Source organism: Sprattus sprattus (assembly GCF_963457725.1).
Source record: "Sprattus sprattus genome assembly, chromosome: 13".
Taxonomy (NCBI): domain Eukaryota; kingdom Metazoa; phylum Chordata; class Actinopteri; order Clupeiformes; family Clupeidae; genus Sprattus; species Sprattus sprattus.
The window spans coordinates 18,404,780-18,424,940 of record NC_137911.1 but is presented as its reverse complement, the minus strand read 5'-3'; the positions used below and the strand labels follow the sequence as shown (position 1 = coordinate 18,424,940).

The window sequence follows — 20,161 nt, the reverse complement described above, 5'->3', positions numbered from 1 at the left end:
GGTCATTGTGTTTTTTTCCCAATTACACTTGAAGTTTATTTAGTTCAGTGTTTGTAGACTGTGGTAGCTCCCTTGCTGGCTGTGAAGTGCACCTTGCTTTGCTTGTCGAGCTCCAGGGGTGGACATGCAAGCCCACCGCTTGGTACCAGACCACTGGCTAGGCTTTGTTTGTTTGCCCAAATATTTGCTGTTTTCATAAGTGGTCCAAACCACTGTGACTCCATGAAGGCATTCCTGCATCATGATTTCCACAGTTGATGTTGATTGTCTTTCCTCTCCTCTAGATGCTTCTGTTTTTCAAAGATCTTAAAGATAGCCTTCCATAGCTAAGCTAAACCAGCTTACCTGGGCCAAAAAAATAAGAACTGTGAGAGTCAGGTATTCCCATTGTGCCGAGACTTAGGCCCCCAATTGGACTAAGGAAACCCATCAGTGAAGAGACAAACACATTCCACAAAGTTAACACAGCTCATTTACACAAGTGTTTCCTATGTGTCATGCATGAATTTTAAAGATACCATCTTTACCCCCACTTTGTGAAGTGTATTTTAAGGTCTCAGAATCATTACATTCAGTTATGTTTCATTTACAACACACCTACTCTTCATTGAAGTGGTCTTGTGAATATCACACCCGTATCTTGAATAACATTTTACAATTGTTACCAGTATATAAAAGTAAAAATAAAAATAAAAAAACAACCCAGCTTTCTTGCTGACTGTGCTAATGTGCTCTAAGTGACATCCCTTTTAGGTCCCAAAATGTAGGGGGGGTTGGAAAGGGCAGTCCAGGCCTTTTTATAGTTTCAAGGGGCAAATGTTTAGTTTGAAGGTTTGCATGAGTCAGCAAGCAGCAGCCAAAGGTTGGAACTCTTCCCAGAAATCTGAATGAGGCAAAGGGAGGAACGGTGGTTAGAGTGGACTCCAGGGCAGGCACTCATATCGTCAAGTTCAGGACCCCAGAACACAACCACACCTTGGTTGGATCTCTGGAGGCTTTGTGTTTGTCAGCACGCCTGGAGAAACATTCAAAATCACTTGCTTCCATAACAGCTTTTATCCATCATTACGAGCTTGAAAAAGGTAACAAGGCAAAGAATGAACAGGCTGTTAAAATTTTGGAAGGTCTTAAAATCCCATTGGTCATTAGCAACTAAAAAGATAGAAAAATGGAAAGACCTTAGTGCCAGGGCACAGATGTGGCCCTCAAGCAATCCCTCTCACAGCTTTTAGGTCTAATTCCTGCTGTACAGATTATTTGACTGATAAGACATATAAAAATATTTTTTTCATACATCGTGTTGGCCAGTCGACTTAAGGACACACTCCAAGCTCTCTCTCTGCTCATATTTTTAAATTGGTTTCTCCAAAACCGCTCTGAGAAGAAGCAATCTTTTTCAGCTATGAATATAATCAGAATCCGGATCTAGATCAGCACCCAAACCGATATTTTGTAATGAAATAATTTTTGTTATGATAGGTCTCTGAATATATTTGAGATGAATAAGTGGTTGGCAGGATACTGACCATACATTTTCCCATCTCATCAGTAACAACCTCAAGCTATGCACCTGTAAATAGGACATTGTAGTTCATCTGAGTACATTTGAATGGTTTTGGTGGAGGCTTTGCAGCCTATAGGATTATATTTGAATACATAAATCCACATGAGACAGTACAAACAGAGGGCAAACACTGTGCAGCCTGTGTTTAGATAGCCCAACCGCTGCATGTTCAGACAATACCAGTACAGTGGTATGGGGTCAGCCATCATCTCTGCCTCTTTGTCTGTCTCTGTCTGTCTGCCTGCCTGCCTGCCTGCCCTGATGTGGGACCATTTCTCTCGGTTCTGGGCGGTCCGGGGGCCTGTGTCTGGGAGTCAGGGCCCGGGGTGGGAGCCTGTGGCGACGGCCACTTTCCCCGGCGTCTCCAGTGGTCCACGGCATTTCCCCCGTGGCTACTCTCCAAAATGGTAAAGAAAGCTGTGGAAATGACAGCGTTGTTGTAGCAAAGGGGGGTGAGGGGGGTGGAGTAGAAAATAGATATGTTTTGATCATCCTCGAAATCTATGTATTCCCATACTTGTGACGCCGCAGCTATAGCATTAGGTCCTTTAGGGAAACTAGAAATTAAAGCAGGTTCTATCTTTTTAGGTTTTTCTGGTACCTTAACATTATTGCTGCCATGGGTTGCAAATTAAGATTCGCCTTGTCTCTCCCTGACCGCTGCACCACTCAAAAATGCGTCACGAGGGAGACGACACCATAATTTGTGGCAAGTTTTCTAAAAATGACTGGCATACAATTTGTGTTACACACTTTTCCCATGCAAGGGTTTTTATTTATTGAAGCACCTGATTTCACCATTTGGCCGAGATGAGCTGTCTCTGGCCAGTTAATAGGTGCAGTGATGTAAAAATAAAAGCAGAGAGTTGAAGTGTCTTGAGTTGATTTTGTAGTGAAAGGTAATTACTATGGACATGCATCAGCAGAAGTCTCCAGTCCTTAGTCTGACTTGACTTGACATTGTGGGGAGACACAGTATATTTTGCTTGTCTTGGAATAAAAACTCAATGACAAGCTCTTAGCTTCAGGCACACTCCGTGCTCCATCTGAATCAAATGTACTGTTTTACTGAAAAGTTTCCAAGTAAACAGTTGCAATTTAAGATCAGGCATGCTTTTAAATTTAGATAGAGAGTTTGAGAAGAGAATGTTCCTGTTGTGCTTTTCTGCCTCTGTCTTTGGCATAGATATTTATAAAGAGAGCCACGTCTGGTTTTCTACCATAATCTGTTCCATAACTGTTGATTTTTGCATCCCGTCCTGTTTCCTGGAGTGTGAAATGACCATATGTGTGGGTGCCCTTTAAAGATTCAGGAGTCCTGCCAGCAACCATCCAGCCTGCCCACGTGATAAGTTACAAGACCATGACATTTGAGAGTCAATATTTACAACAAAGTGATTATTTAACCACTAGAAAGCACACTTTTTTTTTGCCTTTTACTTTTTTTTTTTTGTCATTTGAAACTTTAATCACATAAATGGGCATCGCAATGTTAAAAATAATTAGAGTTATAAAGGGTCAATAAGAACTCACAGTCCAGTGAAGTTGGACTTAACCCAAACAGTAATGGACCAGGTTCCTTCAGGGCCAAAAGCGTCATGGACGTGCAAGAGAAAAACACAAGGTACATCCCACGCGCATGCATTCATGTGTTTACAAACTCCCTCTCACACACAACCCTTTGCAATGGCAGCTTTTAGCCCAGCCTGCAATTTCTATGTACGCTCCTCCTTTTAAAAGTCCAGTCGAACAGACGGAGAGAGAAAAAAAAAACACTTGTGCCTACGGTTAGCATTAAGTCAAAAGAGCTTCGATTCATAAATCTGGGCCATTTTTCTTCTCCATCTGGCACAATACTATGTGTTTATGCTTACTTAAAACAAGCTTCCACATATTGCTATATTTGTTTACATATTATTACTTTTCGAAACACTATCATTTGAATTAAACGGTATATGTATTTATGTGTCAGAAGACTGGGTTTATTGTGGAATTAATGAATTATATATATACAGGCAGCGAAACCTTTTAGGGGATTGGAAGACAGACACGCCAGGACAGAAGGACGTCCTTGGGCCCGCAGCCTGAACGTTTGAGGTCAACATGTAAAAAGTAGCCTCTGATTCCTCTGACTACGGCCCATGCGGTTGCCCACTATAACAATATATCTCATTCATAGGAAGTGGGTTTTGACATGCTATGGTCTATGGAATATATATCACCCTCCAAAAGCAGTCAAGCTCCACTGCTGTGGTATTTTTGAGTGTATTTTAATGCAAGCAGAATATTCACAGTGTCATATAGTGCCCTGGGATGTATGTTTTGGGTCCGCCACAGGGCAAATTAAGCCTGTGAGGGGGCTGAAAAGGATTTTGTCTTTCGTTTATTTTCGGACACTAATGGAGACGGGCACATGACTTGCACTAGTAACCTGCGTGTGTATAAAATAGCTAGGGTCTTCCTGTCGGGCTAGACTGTGGTGAGGCTGAAATATCCTCCGGAGCGTGTGTCCTGTGGGAGTCTGGACGGCGCATCTGTCGGACCACAGTCAGCATTTCTGGAGCGGGTCCAGGCCCAGTTCAGGTGCCCCTGCCTGACAGGCAAACATAAGAAAACATGCCCAGAATGCACACAGTCACTCTCGCACACCTTCAGACTGCCTAGTTGCCTATAAAGTCGCTAATTAAAACGGGGCGGTGCGTTTGGTCCCCTGCAACCTTCTCACTTTTGTGCTGCTTGGGACCGAAAGTATCAGAGCTAAGCTGTAATTGGCTTCAAACGAACCGAAAGAGATGTACGTAGTGGCAACGGGTGCCCTCCTGTGATGACGTCAGCATGCGGCCACAATAAGGACTTACGAGCGCACGGTTAAAAGGCGGACGTCATAAACCCCTGGGGACATGCACTGTTCCCTACACACAGTTCAGCAGTGCAGCGCCTTGTGATGCATGATTCCCAGTCCCATAAAGTTGCTTTAATTATGCAGTAATTTACCGAAAGATGGAAGACAAGAGGGGGTCATAGGCAAGATATTCCCAACCCCCTCCCCTTCTAAAGGAGATGTAGGCCTTTTCGGGTTAAGATTTGTATTTCATAGTGTTTGGTTGGGACTCTGGCTTTGCTAGATGGGAACTATAATGTCTGGGCACTTTTGCCTCCTGTTGTGCAGTGGAGGTGGGCGAGTTCGCCCGTTGGCGTGAAGACAAACTCGGGCTGTGTGAGGAGTCGCTGGCAGACATGACACATGGTGCTGCTCTCCAGTTTGATCATGGTGTTTGAGGTCTTAGTCTGAGGAGAGAGGGGGAGACAGAGAGCACAGTCATCAGTGCCTTTGAGCTTGTTAGATGTGTCCTTGTGTGCTCTGATGACAGGTCAAGAGAAGTTAAAAACAGCAGATCCACATACAGTACCTGGACTGCGATTTCAATGCCTGAGCTGCGAAACCGAGGACAAAAGTTCCACATGTCAGGTATGTAAAAAGTTCATAACTGAAGGTTCTATGATTAACGATTCTACGCAGACGTTTCTACACATAAAGAACCAGTTATTGACAAAAAAAAGGGCATTGACCTGACATCTGAAAGTTACAGTGAAAATGCAAATGTGGTGAATGTTCTTTGATAAAGTTCACCCGAACTAAAAGTTCTCATTAGAACATCCACTGCATCGGTATTCTAGCAAGAGCCTTTTCTTTTTTTGAGTTTCTGTTCCAGTTTTATTGTAGTTGGAACATTTGGACTCTTTGTTAAGCACGTTTGTTTTGGTGCGGCTCACCCGTGTGTATCTGAGCCTGTGCTGCTCTGCGCTGGCCAAGGCCCTCTCCATCTCCTTCATCCTCCTCTGGTGGAAGGCGTCCCTTAACGCTTCCCGCAAGAAGCGCATCACCAGCTGCGCAGACCAGCTGCCTGGCAGCACCTGCAGCACGACCATCGCATCGAACGCGGCAGCATGGTTGTTCAGCAGGTCTGCAGCAGCTCCCACTGCTGGTGTGGAGTCTAGGTAGATTTGGAGCAGTGAGAGGAAGAGCCTCTGCCTGAAGTCTCGCTCTCGACCAGCAGAGGTCCTCCAGCAGTAATCCACTGCTGCCTGCCTGTCTTTCTCGTTGTGGACTAAGATCTGAAGGGCCTTCTTATGCTCCCCAGCCTTCCCAAGCAGGATCGCTTTCTCCGTGTGTAAGTTTGTGCATGACATTTTATCTGCAATACAGATGCAGTGTGTATGTGTGAAGGTTGTGTTATGTCAACAACATCATGACAAAATTACATTCAGCATTTACAGGGAACCTTCATAAAAGAATAAGACACACCTTAACAGTAGAATATCAGAACAATAGTACATTGATTCTGTTTCATGGTTTAACTGTTTCTCCTTCAATTTATTTATTTTTTTTGGATAAAAGAGCATTTTTGGTTAGTGAAGGCTGCTTTGAAGGTGTAATCACAGATTTCACTGCAGGGGGATTTTCATTGACAGATTGAACACCATCTGCCATTAACCGGTTTGGAGATGATCATCATAATATGAAACAGGATGTCCTGAGATACACACACACTCATACACACACACACACACACACATACACACACACACATACACACACGCACACACACACACACACACACACACATACAGACACACACAAATATACATACACACACAGTCTCTGTCTTTCGCACAAACACACACATACACAGAGTCTGTCATGCATGCCCAGACGTGCTCCCTCCTCACTGACAACCAAACCCACTGCTACACTCTGTTTCTTCTGTTACTTACTGAATTTTCAGCCTTATCAAGACTACACTGTACAAATATATAATAAAAAAAAAATGTAAAAGCGCTTTCACCTCAGACGACCTGACCTGTGTGTGTGTGTGTGTGTGTTAATGATTCATCTGTGTGTGTTTATCATCATGAGATCCACTGACCGTGCAGAGCGCCAGCGTCACAGTGAGTCGACTGCCACAGAAGCTGCTGCAGCTTCCGTCTGACGCTGTTGCCAGCAGATTGGACAGCCTCTTCGGTGCCCCGCTGGAGAATCTGGGCGACATATGCCAGGGCCAGGAGGGTGTGATGCCTCTCCTCCTGCGAAGAGACCACTTCATCAGAGACCATCATGTCAGGGACGCCAGGGGTCTGCCCCCCTTCGTCCGAATACCACGCTAAATCTCATCCAAGCCTTGTCGTATTAAGGTATTATGGCATTAAACATGAATGCCAGGGGTTTAGCACCGACCTTGCTTTTTAATTCTCCGACTAAATATTCCAGATATGTCAGCAAAGACACGGGATACTTTTGCAAAAAACAGATGACCTCGTCAGAGTGAAAGGGAGGGATGGAGCCCTCAGTGTCCTGTATGAAGATCTGTACTCCAGCCTTCATGTGGAGATGAGACATACAAAATCACAATTATCATTCATAGTTATATGACAGTGACACTGTTACAGCATTGGACAATCACACACACAAATTCACAGTTCAGTTTCAGAATGTGCTGCCAAGGTGTGCCTGGGAAATGCAGCTCTCTGGGTTGTCCTCTTAACTCTCAAGGAGGTCTTTAACACCCGTTTTGACTCTTGTGGAGGTCTTTGACCTGCGTACTTGTGTGTGTGTGTGTATCCGTGTGTACAGTACTGTGCAGGTCTCTGGTGTTGTACTCTTAACTCTCGCCTCAGCATTGCATTCGCTGTGCAACTCTGCCCTCTACCCTATGCTGCTGTGCAGAGCAGGAGAAACGTGTGTGTGTGTGTGTGTGTGTGTGTACGTACTGTGTGGAGGCGAGAGAGAAAGAATAGAATACCTCCTGGTCTCTCTGCAAAGCCCAGTCTGCAAACTTCCAGAAGGTGTCTCTGTTGTTCAGTTGTCTGAGTGTGCTCAGGATGTGATCGTACACGTTGGTCGCAGAGCTGTCATCGTACTGCCCTTCATCTATCCTCACCCACGTCTGCGGAGACAAAGCCACTGTTGTAGCTGGCAGTCTGCCGTCCTGGAGGGGACGGGATCAGTTTTAGGCATGGAGATGAATCATTGTGCTGAATCGTTACCTGGATCGCATTGAAATGTTGACCGTGACTCTGGTAGAGTAGTCCAAGGGCAAAAAATCTGCAGAAAAAAAAACATGTGGAAATATGGTGATGGTTATGGTTAAGGTATTTAGCAGACACTTTTGTCCAAATAATTAAATAAATAAACAATGAATAAATATATTCTTCACTATTATCATCACCATTTAAACCCAATGGACTTTTGCAAGCAAGTAAATAAACCAGGTATTCTAACCTTTTGTGCTGCTTCAGCTCTGAGGCACACAGGTCAAGATGACAGTCATTGAGAGCACACACCAGCTGAATGAGCCTCTCAGTCTCCCCTGACTGCAGATACACTTTCAACAGTGCAGAGTCCACGTCCGACCGGCACGCCACGGCCTGAGCCGTCCCTCTGACCGCTCGTAGGAATTCGCCAAGGAAGTGGAGGAAGCGCTGGTACGAGGCCTGGTCCTCCCTGCTCAGGGCTTGCAGGTCTCTGCTGTTACTGATGGATGGCAGCTGGGTGTCGAAGTCGCCACAGACGCTGCTCACCTCTGGGTACAGTCGGATGACTTCCCGCGGGTCCAGGTGACTTTCTCTGGGAAAACAGTGTAAAGCAGGAAAGGCTTAATCACAGAACATTTTAACTGATGCAGTCACAACAGTTCACAAAAACAAAATGGAAGCTGAAGTATAATATTGCTTCACTGAAGTATAATATGGCTAATTTGTGTTTCAGCTTGTATGAAGCTACACATTTACAATTAAATCATTCTGAACAATTTTAAATGTAATAAATGCTAATGTTGTCAATTCATAGTGGCAAGATGTCAGCGTTGTATAAATTATTAGAACATTGATTCACAAGTCCTTACATTAGGAGTTCTTTGGCCTCTCTGAAGCGCTCTTGGTTGAAGTGCATTAATCCCAACATGCAGGAAATGTTCTTCCGTAGGTCCTAAGAATCATGAATAATAAATGATGTAAAAAAAAAAAAAAAGCAAGTGTTAGCCCTCACAATGCAACTTGCCCTTCAACCCTAAGGCCAAGATGACAGTGGGATTAAAGATTAGTCCATCCATAATAATACATGACCAGATTAGCTGCATAGCTCTTTATCTGAATTATTTAACACCACATGTCCGACTTACATGAGGAATGAATGTATACATGAGAGTAACACTGACCAGAATCACCCTGGTGCTCTGGCCAGTAGGGAAAGATATTTCCCGGCTGTCTAGCTAAAAAGCTAACTATGAAGATGGTCGAAACTGTGACGTTAGTGCATGCCTCCTACCTCACATTAATTCATTTGACAGGCACTTTTATGCCAAGTGACAGCACAATACATGTACATTTTCATTAGTTTGTGTATTCTCCTTGGTGTAGAACCCATGATCTTGGATCTGCTCCAAAATTGTGTTGTTTGAAGAGCTATACAATGGCAATAAAGGCGTTCAATTAATTGTCTGCAATCTGCAATGTGCTCCCAGTGGAATGCAAGTCATCCATGACCTCTGTAGTAAGACAGTGGCACTGATATTACTGATATCAGCTGCTTCCAGATATGAACCACAGCTCTTGGGTCGGGCTGGGCCAACCTATATTTTTCTCTTCCGCCTGAACTGATTTTATACCACGTGTCACATCTGGTCTCCGTGTATCTCATGAATACGCTGTGTAATCAGCTCAAGCTAGCGGGTAGCTTATCCCCATAGACACAATGACTCGATTAAGTGCTTAAGAGCACGGCGACATACATCCCATCAAAATTCAGCCGTTGTAATGCTTGTAGTGTGTGTGTGTGTGTGTGTGTGTGTGTGTGTGTGTGTGTGTGTGTGTGTGTGTGTGTGTGTGTGTGTGTGTGTGTGTGTGTGTGCCAGACCCCTCTCATCCATCTGAGCGCAGTAGGTGTGTTTCATCTGATTCAATCATTTTGAAGGGGTTTATGCCACTAATATGATTTACATTCTTGCGTATTATTTCATAACATGAGAAGAGACAGATGTGTAACAGCTGTGTGGGTGTGTAACAGATGCGTCCCTCAGCTGATAGAGATTCACATTTACCTCTAGTCATTCAGCTGACGCTTTTATCCAAAATGATTTACTGTGTTGTATAGTAAGGTTTATCACTATCATTTTCATCAGTATGTGTGTTCCTTGGGTAACAAAGCCATGACCTTGGTGTTGTTAGCGCTTCACTATACCAGCTGAGCGAGCTTTAGACACGAACATCAAAGCTGGAGTCAAACACTGACCTCAGAACAGGCCTGGTGAACCCTGATCCCAATATGTTCACTGCTTCCCTTGCTGGTATTCTACCTTGCATGTGTCCTGTGGCAGGAGATCTTTAACTCCCTCCAGCAGAACCAAAGCCTGGTCCATCTGCTCTTCAGCCACCAGGGCTTCTATCTGATCCCCAAGGGCACTGGGACGCAGGCAGTAAATGTCTCTCTCGGCAATGACAAACACACCCTCTGGGAGAAGAAGGGGGGATGGGAGGGATAGAGTGGGGTGTTAGGGTGGAGAGAGGTGCAGAAAAAGCCTGGTATTTCTGTATTTTGAAAGGTCTGAGGAGTTATCCTCAGCTGGATTGACTCTTGTAGTCTTTTTTAAATGGCCCCACTTAAGATAATTATCATCATTATCATCACCACCATCATTATCCTCGATAGGATCACATTACACAGAAAAAAAATAAGTTTTTTAAATGAGCATGTTAGGAATACCAATTACAGTGTTAGCTATGACTCATCTTCAGCAAGGTGCACTGCCGAGACTCCAGACAGTAGGCACATTATAACGCAGTTAGAACTAAGACATAGTATTGTTAATTTTAAGTTCCTGAATGTTGTTCCATATATTGACATTGGCTGCATGCACAATCTGTTCAGTGTAAATATAGGTATGTGTAGTATTTTGCGATTTTTCACACTTATTACATTCAGTCCAGTTCATTTTGCTTCACTATCTGCCACAATATCTATCCAAGTTTACAGACATTAGTTATTATATCATCTGTTAAACATATGACAAGGAGGTTTCTCTGTTGTCATCCACAGCAAAAAAAAACAAAAACAAACAGAAAATGTTTAAAATGTATAGACACCTGTGACGTGTCTCTCAACCAGTAGATCATGTGTAGTGTCCATGTCTGAGGCATTGCTAGGGTTTGATTGGACCACAGAAGAGAAGTGAAAAATTGTGTAATAATATTTACAGTTAAAGTCAGGATATGGGGCTTACATAAACCAATCACATTCTGTGTTGTTCCTAACCACACCACTGAACTCTTCATCGCTGAATTGTATCTTGCGATTGGCTATCTGAGATACTACCAGTAGGCAGGTGTTGACCTGAGTCAGTTGAGTAGATTGACACTGACTACATGTACATGCAGAATCTGTTAAATACGTAGCTATTTGTAGTATAAATAAATGTTCCATGGGTGTCACACACATGTTCATGATCACCCTACCCGTAGTCTAAAAGCCCAAACCCAAGGCTTTTCTGACTACACTGCCACGTTATGATTTCACCATGTCGGAGTAAAGGCTAGTGGGAAAGTGCCACCTGTGGTCGAGGTCAGTGCTCCTGCCTTCAGTATGGGGATGACCTGCTTCAGCTTCTGGTCCAGCATGCTGTAGACGTGCACTGCTTGACTCTGCAGGGCCAGGGTGTAAGGGAAGCACACGGCTGCGTCCAGGACGCCCTCAGGCCACGGCACCGGTGGACGCTGGGAGATGCCATCTGACATCACAAACATGCCTGAGGGGGGAACAGACGCCAGGGGTCAGATGTCTCTGGCAGTCACAGTGCCAACAGTTTCTGCATGAGGTACGGCGTGTGAAACTGAAGTGATACAGTCAGGTTGCAGAGGATATTGACCCAGAGCAGATTAGATTAGATAGACCGACAGACAGACAGACAGACAGACAGAAAGACAGAAAGACAGAGAGTAAGAGAGATACAGTGCCACTTGAAAGTATGTGAACCCCTTGAGGACTTAAGCGTTTTCTGTTGTTTTACCATGATTTTTCATTTTTTTATCACCAATTTTCCATAGATGAAATGTCAGGTTTATGTTTATCATTTGCATGTACTTGTTTAGAGGAAATTGTTTGAGAAGCTGAAAAACTACATGAAACATGGAATTAGTCCATTTCAAAAGTAAGTGAACCCCCAGCTGAATTGATAAAGTCAAGCAGGTAACAGATTCAGTGAAACTTATTTGGGTGAATAATTAGTCAATTGAGCAAACCGATCATCTGAGACATCCTTAGGGAAAGGTTTGGGCCATACAGATTAAAAGAGAGAGGAAACCAACCAAACTACTGTAGTGCCAAGGTGTACCCACACGAGGAAACGAGATATCCGAGAACATCAGGAAGAAGGTACTGACAGCCCATCAGTCTTGGGAAAGCTATAAGACCATCTCCAAAAGATTCCAGCTCCATCCATCCATCCAAGACAAATAATTTAGAAATGGAGGGCATTCAACATGACCGCATCTCTGCCTAGAAGTGGACGCCCATCAAGACCATCACCAAGAAGCACCAGAAGAAGAATAAATCAGGTAAAAGTCAACCCACACATCACCTCCAAAGAGTTTCGGACCTCTCTGGCAGCATCTGGGGTAAATGTACATGGGTCTACAATCAGACGAAAATTGTTGGTTTTGATTGTGACAAAATAATTCTATCTCGGACTCATCTGTTTAAAGAAGGGACTTCCAGAAGGCCTTTGGTTTATCCAAGTGCTCTCGGGCAAAGTTGAAACGGGCAGTTTTGTTCTTTCTTGAGAGCAGAGGCTTCCTTCTAGCAACCCGATCATGAATGTCATGTCTATTCAATTTTCGTCTGATTGTAGACCCATGTACATTTACCCCAGATGCTGCCAGAGAGGTCTGAAACTCTTTAGAGGTGATGTGTGGGTTGACTTTTACCTGATTTATTCTTCTTCTGGTGCTTCTTGGTGATGGTCTTGATGGGCGTCCACTTCTAGGCAGAGATGCGGTCATGTTGAATGCCCTCCATTTCTAAATTATTTGTCTTGGATGGATGGATGGAGCTGGAATCTTTTGGAGATGGTCTTATAGCTTTCCCAAGACTGATGGGCTGTCAGAACCTTCTTTCTGATGTTCTCGGATATCTCGTTTCCTTTCGGCATTGTTGATCTGTGTGGGTACACCTTGGCACTACAGTAGTTTGGTTGGTTTCCTCTCTCTTTTAATCTGTGTTGCCCAAACCTTTCCCTAAGGATGTCTCAGATGATCGGTTTGCTTAATTGACTAATTAAGCACCCAAATAAGTTTCACTGAATCTGTTACCTGCTTGACTTTACAAATTCAGCTGGGGGTTCACTTACTTTTGAAATGGACTAATTCCATGTTTCATGTAGTCTTTTGGCTACTCAAACAATTCCCTCTAAAAAAAGTACATGCAAATGATAAACATAAACCTGACATTCCTTCTATGGAAAATTGGTGATGAAAAAAAATGAAAAATCATGGTAAAACAACAGAAAACTCCTAAGTGGTCAAGGGGTTCACATACTTTAAAGTGGCACTGTAGATAGATAGATAGATAGATAGATAGATAGATAGATAGATAGATAGATAGATAGATAGATAGATAGATAGATAGATAGATGGATGGATGGATGGATGGATGGATGGATAGATAGAGAGATGAATGGATGGATGGAGGGAGAACCAGACAGAGGGCTTATTTAATTAATTGAATTAATGTATTAATTATTTGATTGGTTGATTGATTGCCTAATGAATGGATTAACTCTCACCCAGTGATCCAGGTCCATTCAGCAGGAACTCCCTTTCCCCCGCCTGTTTTACGATCAGGTTGGGCTTGCTCAGGTTGTGATGAAACAGGTCGAGTGTGTTTCCACTCTCATAATCGTGCAACATGTACCTGTCAGCTGTGGCCACACACACACAGGGTTCTCTCACTGCCAAAGCCATGGGCTCCTGCAACAGGGGCAGCTGCTTCAGGCACTCCCACTTATTCACATACACCCTGTGGAGGCTTACGCACCTCCTCTTCATGGAGGCCGTGAGGAGCTCCACAAACACTGGCTGGGTGGGGGAAGCAGAGGCGCTCACCTCCATGCAGGACACGTTCTGGAGCTTCTTCAGTGGCGCGACGGGTTCTAAGGAGAACATGTTCAGGGCGGTGACGGAACCGTCCCAGAGCACGAGCAGGTGGTTCAGGACAGGGATAGCCCTCAGCTGAACGACGGCGCCACCCCTGCCCATCTGTCTGCGGTTGACCTCCCGGACGTTTGGAGTGGCGGCGGCCCCCATGGCGGGCAGGTTTAACTGATGGACCACACTGTCCTTCCCCCCTATATAGAGGCTCTTGCAGCAGCACTCCACACACTGAATGCCAGCTTTGTCCTTCCCTTTCCCTGTCGTCGGCTTCTCTGTCAGAAGCACGGAGCTGAAGACTCTGAGACTCATGGCGGCTCACTGATTGTGTGAAGTGACAGCGGAACACTTTCAAATGCTTAGTCGAGGGAGAAAGATGATATCAATTGTATAGTAGTCGCCAAACTTATACTCTGCAATGAAAAATTATACAAGTACTCTGAAAGTAAATGTTCTGCTTCTATATTTTTGGAAGATTTTGGACAATTTTTACACAATTTGTAAATAATAAACAAATTACCAACTACCCACTAATCACCATTAAATTCTCAGCTTCTTGGCAACTTGCCATCTTAACCCTCTAGCCCCCCTCGCCTCAGCAGCACTTTAAAACCGTTTGCATACTTCACTCTGTCTGCTTGTAGATAGAAAAGAGTAAAAATAAAGAGATTGTTTATCACCCTCAATCAATGCAATGCTCAAATCACACTCTGCAATGTTTGTTGTTGGTCTTTTAAAGTGAAGTTGTCCTTACCTCGCCTTGCTCACAGCGCTGGTGTAAAAAACCTCACTCCTCTAAGTATACTTTGACCTTGCCATGTGACTGCAGACATCCTGAGAGGAAGCAGGAGTCAGCACTTTGTAGCCATTTCTTCGGTTTGCGCTCACAGTTGCACAATGCCACACAGAGGAGGCTCATATGCTCACGTGCTTTCATTAACCAGTGTCTGTGTGTGAGTGTGTGCTGCGGCAAACTCAAATGCATGGAGTCTTTCCATTTTTTGGCAGTTTCCGCCTAAAATTGCATACCCAAATTGCAAGGCCTACTTTTCAGTTTAAGGCATAGGATGGAGGCATATTTTCAAGTCATGCTACAGAGAAGCCCTCAAAATATGATAAAACACCTTTTGAGTACCATATGCCCTATCTGAAATGTCAGAAAGATGTTGCTTGACAGTGATACCATGAAGATTTTGTGTCAAATCTTGGCCCGCCGAAGGGCCGAGCAGTTTCCATCAGAGTTTAACTAAGCATTATGCATTTGAATGCTTTAAGGCACTATGCTTACTTAATGCTGATCCATTAGAGTCCATTTGTTGGTAATGTGTGCACTGTAATGTTGCCATTGCATTCACTCTTCTGTGTGGTTACGCTTATTTTGTTTGGAAAATCTGAATGCAAAAAACATTAAGCCATTAAACATTTAGTAAGACTCTGCATAAAAAGACAAGAACAAGATACAAGGGCATGTTTTATATTTTATAGAATATCACACAACTGCAACGTGGATACACTCATACAAACTGTGTTTAGTTCTTTAAAGTGCTCACAGAGAAAGTGAATTATGGCAGATTCACCTTTTTTAGCATTTTAGGAGCTACAACAACATAGTGGTATAATACACTGAATACACTGCATTATATCCTAAACAGGCCACATGTTCTGGGTTCTCTTCCTGACCTCAAGGCTCCCAGTTGTGTGTGTGCGTGTTTGTTTGTGTGTATATATTTATATAGTTGTGTGTGAGTGTGTGTTTGCGTGTGTATGTGTGCATCTATGTTTGTTTGTGTGTCTGTGTGTGTGTGTGTACATGTGTACATATTTTTGGCCATCTCACTTCTCCCGTCCGCAATCGGTGCAGAGGATGTCGTCCCTCTGTGTGAGGAAGCCTCGGCCCACCAGTGACACGGAGCACTGCATGCAGGTGAAGCACTCGCTGTGCCACTGACGCTCCTCAAACGAGGTGTACTTCGATCCAGCCAGGCCTTCACACACACACACAACCACACCACACACACACACACCACACACACACATAGGCACGCACACACACACAAACACATAGTCAATACATAAGATACACAGATACAAACCAAACAAATGCAAGTACACAGCCCATACATCTTTAGGTACAAATAGCGTGTGCAGACAGATACACATATGCAGGTACATAAATATATGCACATACACAAATGTTCACGCATTATGATATGCCAGCATGTCCATATGTGGGGCATGCCGCAAACCAAAAGACATAGACATGCAAAGCCAGCTAGTGTTAATACTCCATAATGTTGCACTTGCAAAACATGTAATGCACCATAGCTCTATTATAAAACTGGCAAGACAGTTTTGCACACACATCTAGCAGTCAGACTCATTCAGACAATTTGATACTGAATGTTGTTCTGTTGGCCGCTGGTCTGCATTGTGACGAGTAAAGCACACCCAGTGACATGAAGTTGCTATTATTTCTTACATTCCACAATGTCTGTTTATAAATCACTAAATGGAACAGGAGCAAATGATCTCTTAGACATGTTTGAGAAGCACACACCTGCTAGATCTCTCAGATCACTGGAGAATCTGTTGGTTATACCTACTGTCAAACGCTCAAACTTACTTGTAATGGGTTTGGTGCAGCCAACACACTTCTTTGCGTAGAGGTTGCTGAAGCAGTCCAGGCAGTATGGGTAGTTCTCTCGGGAAGTGAAGCGCTGCCCTGCCAGCTGCTTCTTGCAGCCGATGCACTGGAAACACTCCCTGTGCCACGGCTTGTCCTGGTAAGTCACTCCACCGGTGGTTATAGCCTGCGGTGGACATGTGGTTTAGCTTCAGGTCACAGGATGTAGTAATGTGAAGGTAGTGCAGTTATTAGAGAATAATGCACCCTGACTGACACCTTTAGACTCTTTTGGTATTGGAACTTCCACAAAGCCATTTTGTTATTTGAATGCAATGCACGTTGGGATTTGAACTTTTGGATTTGTTCCAGTGAATCACAATTACATGAGCAACAAAGCTTGTCATCACAGTCATTTTCTGCGACAAATGTAATGCCTATTCTTTTTATTATCTTTAATCAAACTGACTCACTGGAATCATGACTTACTTTTTTACAAGCACAACACTGGTAGGCAAACTGCTTCTCATAGCACTGGACACAGAAGTAGCCATTGTCTTTGGGGATGAAGGACTTGGTTCCTATTGGCTGTTGGCAGCGCTGGCACAGGAAACAGGTTTCATGCCAGCTATTCCCTTTGTACTCCATCTTCCTTGAGCCTGAGATCAGACGCAGGCACACACACAGACACACACACACACACACACAAAGAGGAGAATTTTAGTGTTCAGTGCTGATGCCCACATCTAGCACTCTGGACCACACTAAATACAAACAATATGCTAGTATTGGACTGCCTTAGTGTCTCATGTAGCCAAATGTATATCAACGTAAAAAAAATTGCTTGGTTGCCCTTACGTTATTCTCATGTAGCCAGAAGTAAAAGCATTTACATCTCAATACCTTGGTGAAGTTTGCAATGTGGATAGGTGCAATTACAGCAACATGTCCCAACTACTCCAAACACATTCTGAAGGCAGGGCTAACAGTCAAAGTGCCGGGCTCATAGGAGGAGAATGCTAAACAGGCATATGCACAGGTTGGGTCAGGGGGATAGTTGTCTTGTGTGCATTCATTTTCAACAAGTTGTCCTCTAGACTAAACTCTCATTGCAAAGTACCAATATGACATTTAGCACTGCAGGCCAATCCAGTCAGACAGTACCTGGCATGATGGTCTTCTTGCAGGTGTTACACTTGGAGGAGTACTCGTGAGAGTAGCAGTCGGTGCAGAGCAGGAGCTCATCTTTGGCGGCGAAGGCCTTTTCCACCAGGGAGCGGCTGCATTTGGCACACTTGAAGCACTGGTCGTGCCAGTGGCGCTCCTTATAGGACAGGTCCTGCCATGGAGGGAGAAAAGAGGGAGAACAAGGTACAGTACACTCTAGTTATGGCCGAAGCAAAAATGCATGAAACTAATTCAGAATGAGAAGAATGCTTTGAAAAAAGAATGCGATTGTGTTGTAAAGAGAGTTTTGTTTGTGGGTTTTATGTAAGATGTATGCGTGTATGCGTGTGCGAGAGAGAGTGTGTGTATTTGTGTGTGTGTGTGTGTGTGTGTGCAAGAGAGAGAGAGAGAGTATGTATTTTTGTGCGTGACTGTGTGTGTGCAAAAGAGAAAGAGTATGTGTACTTGTGTGCATGTATGTGTGTGTGTGTGTGTGCAAGAAAGAGAGAGAGTAGGTGTATTTGTATTTGTATTTGTATTTGTATTTGTGTGTGTGTGTGGGAGAGAGTACATGTATTTTGCCAAAGAGTTGTAAAAACGTAGCTAACTGCCATGTCTCTCTTACCTTGCTGTTGCATCCAATAGGCAGGGTGCATTCATCACAGCTGTTAGCAAACAGATTCTCATAGCATTTAGTGCAGTACTGGGTGTCCTCCTTCAGGATGTATTTCTTCCCCAGCAAGGACTCCTTGCAGTAATGGCAGTCAAAGCGTTCAGCAGACATCGTTTCTTGAGGGTCAGAGAGAAATAGCTTTTGGAAAGACAATCCAAATATCTGCTGCAGTGGTATATACAGCCAATGAACACTGTAATAAAATTGAAGGCTGCACAGTCCCAGTGCTTACCTGCAGGTCAAGGTATAACATAGATAAAAGCAATGTTAATATCTGTCATGTAACATTTATAGTGACAAATGCATGGTACTTACTGCACTGTGATGTTCACGCGCGCACACACACACATACGCAGAGGCTTTTGGCTAGAGGGGTCGTAGAGTGAAGAGGCGCAGTGATGGCCAGGGATTAGGGGGGATGCATTGAACAGACAGCCTATAAATACGAGCCCTCTTATTAGCTGAGGGTCCCTGGGGAGAGAGACCATGCCGACAGCACATTGCTGCACCTTTTATGGGAGTTCCCCCACTGCACACTGTATGCCCGCTCGTTTTACGACACGAAAAAACAACAATAAGTATCGGGCCTGGTAGGCGGGCATGTGGGTTATCTACCACCAAACATGTCATGCCGTGTAATTTTGATTGAGGTGGAATTCGTCCTTGCACTAACACACACACACACATACACATATGTCGCTGGTGGCAAAGTCTAACTGTGCTTCAGCCACGAACACAAGGCCATGGGCCCAAGTGATTGCTAAGTATCTTAATAAATACTGACACTGTCTTGGCATGAGATCAGTTGACAGGCTCTCTGTGGCTGCAGGGTGAGGCAAACAGGGCCAGCTTTCCTCGAGAGGGGCCTCCGTATGTGTTCAGCCTGAACAAACAATTATTTATCAGGCATTTTAGTCGTAAATAGACAGTGAAGGTTGCTTTTTACAGATGAACATTTCAAATGAGGGCAAATATGCAAACCACTTATGATATGTGAAACAAACTGTGTGTGCAGATGTATCATTTTGCAGAAGGATTATGGAGGGGGTTGGCTCTTCAGGGAAAAAATAGGCAAAAAATAGCCCAGGAAGGCCTCTAGTCCAAACACGTAATCAAACAGATCTAGTAAAGGTCAGCTGTTGGGCCCTGGTTAGAGGCAACACAAACCCACCAGTACCAGAGGAGACTGTGTGGTTGGTGTTTGTACTATGCTCCTGTAGTCATTGTTCTGCAGGATTGTGTCTAAGTTGGCAGAGCCTCTGGATGGCCATGCCAAGATCCTGGGACACAAAGTGTTCTCAAAAACCGCAGGCCTTCATGGCATTGTATTGCCCTGGAGGATTAATAATTTCATGACAATATGAAAATCATGCAAGTCGTTTTAGTTATTTTATTATGCAAATTATGTCATTTGAATAATGTTCCTACCAGAATCCAATGGACTTGTTCCCACATCTAGGTAAGATATCTGTTTTTACTGTGGTTGACTGAATTCAGGTCATCTTGGTATCGAGAGAATCAGGAGCAAGAAGATGGATTTCCACACACACACATCAGAGGATAAAACATATTAGCACACACATGTATGTACATGATGCATACATGATTCCATGAAACATACAAATATATATTCATGAAACATACAGAATGAATAGTGGATACAAATGGGAAGAGCCAGTATTCAAAGTATTGATGTTTAACAGCTTTTGGTTGTAGAACAGCTAACCAGTTGTAGAACAGATTCAGAATATCTGTGACTATCTGCTGCCTGCTTTATGTTATTTGTCAATGCCAGCTTTCAATTAAATGTGCTTTGAAAACACAACAGCTTCAATAGGCATTAGTTTATGCCATATGTTGTTGTTATGGTTGTTATGAAACCATGTGACATTTCCACTTGTGTCATAGACACCTACTTAACGGCAATGTCTGTTTGCAG

The 20,161-nt window shown here is 43.8% G+C and overlaps 2 protein-coding genes across 2 annotated transcripts; both read right to left on the bottom strand.

Annotated features, from left to right (window-relative positions):
* Positions 1–4,696: 4,696 nt before the first annotated feature.
* LOC308373941 (transforming growth factor-beta receptor-associated protein 1) lies at positions 4,697–14,071 on the bottom strand (the record flags this gene model as incomplete). Its single annotated transcript, XM_080849616.1, has 11 exons — positions 4,697–4,852; positions 5,339–5,760; positions 6,493–6,649; positions 6,801–6,941; positions 7,366–7,509; positions 7,610–7,667; positions 7,845–8,189; positions 8,467–8,549; positions 9,916–10,070; positions 11,167–11,361; positions 13,396–14,071. 11 exons carry the CDS (start codon positions 14,069–14,071, stop codon positions 4,697–4,699), a joined length of 2,532 nt encoding a protein of 843 aa, XP_080705742.1.
* A 1,521-nt stretch (positions 14,072–15,592) lies between these two features.
* Positions 15,593–18,333, bottom strand: fhl5 (four and a half LIM domains 5; the record flags this gene model as incomplete). Its single annotated transcript, XM_080849672.1, has 5 exons — positions 15,593–15,744; positions 16,383–16,569; positions 16,872–17,041; positions 17,547–17,721; positions 18,175–18,333. The coding sequence occupies 5 exons, from the start codon at positions 18,331–18,333 to the stop codon at positions 15,593–15,595; spliced, it is 843 nt and encodes a 280-aa protein (XP_080705798.1).
* Between the last annotated feature and the right edge of the window lie 1,828 nt (positions 18,334–20,161).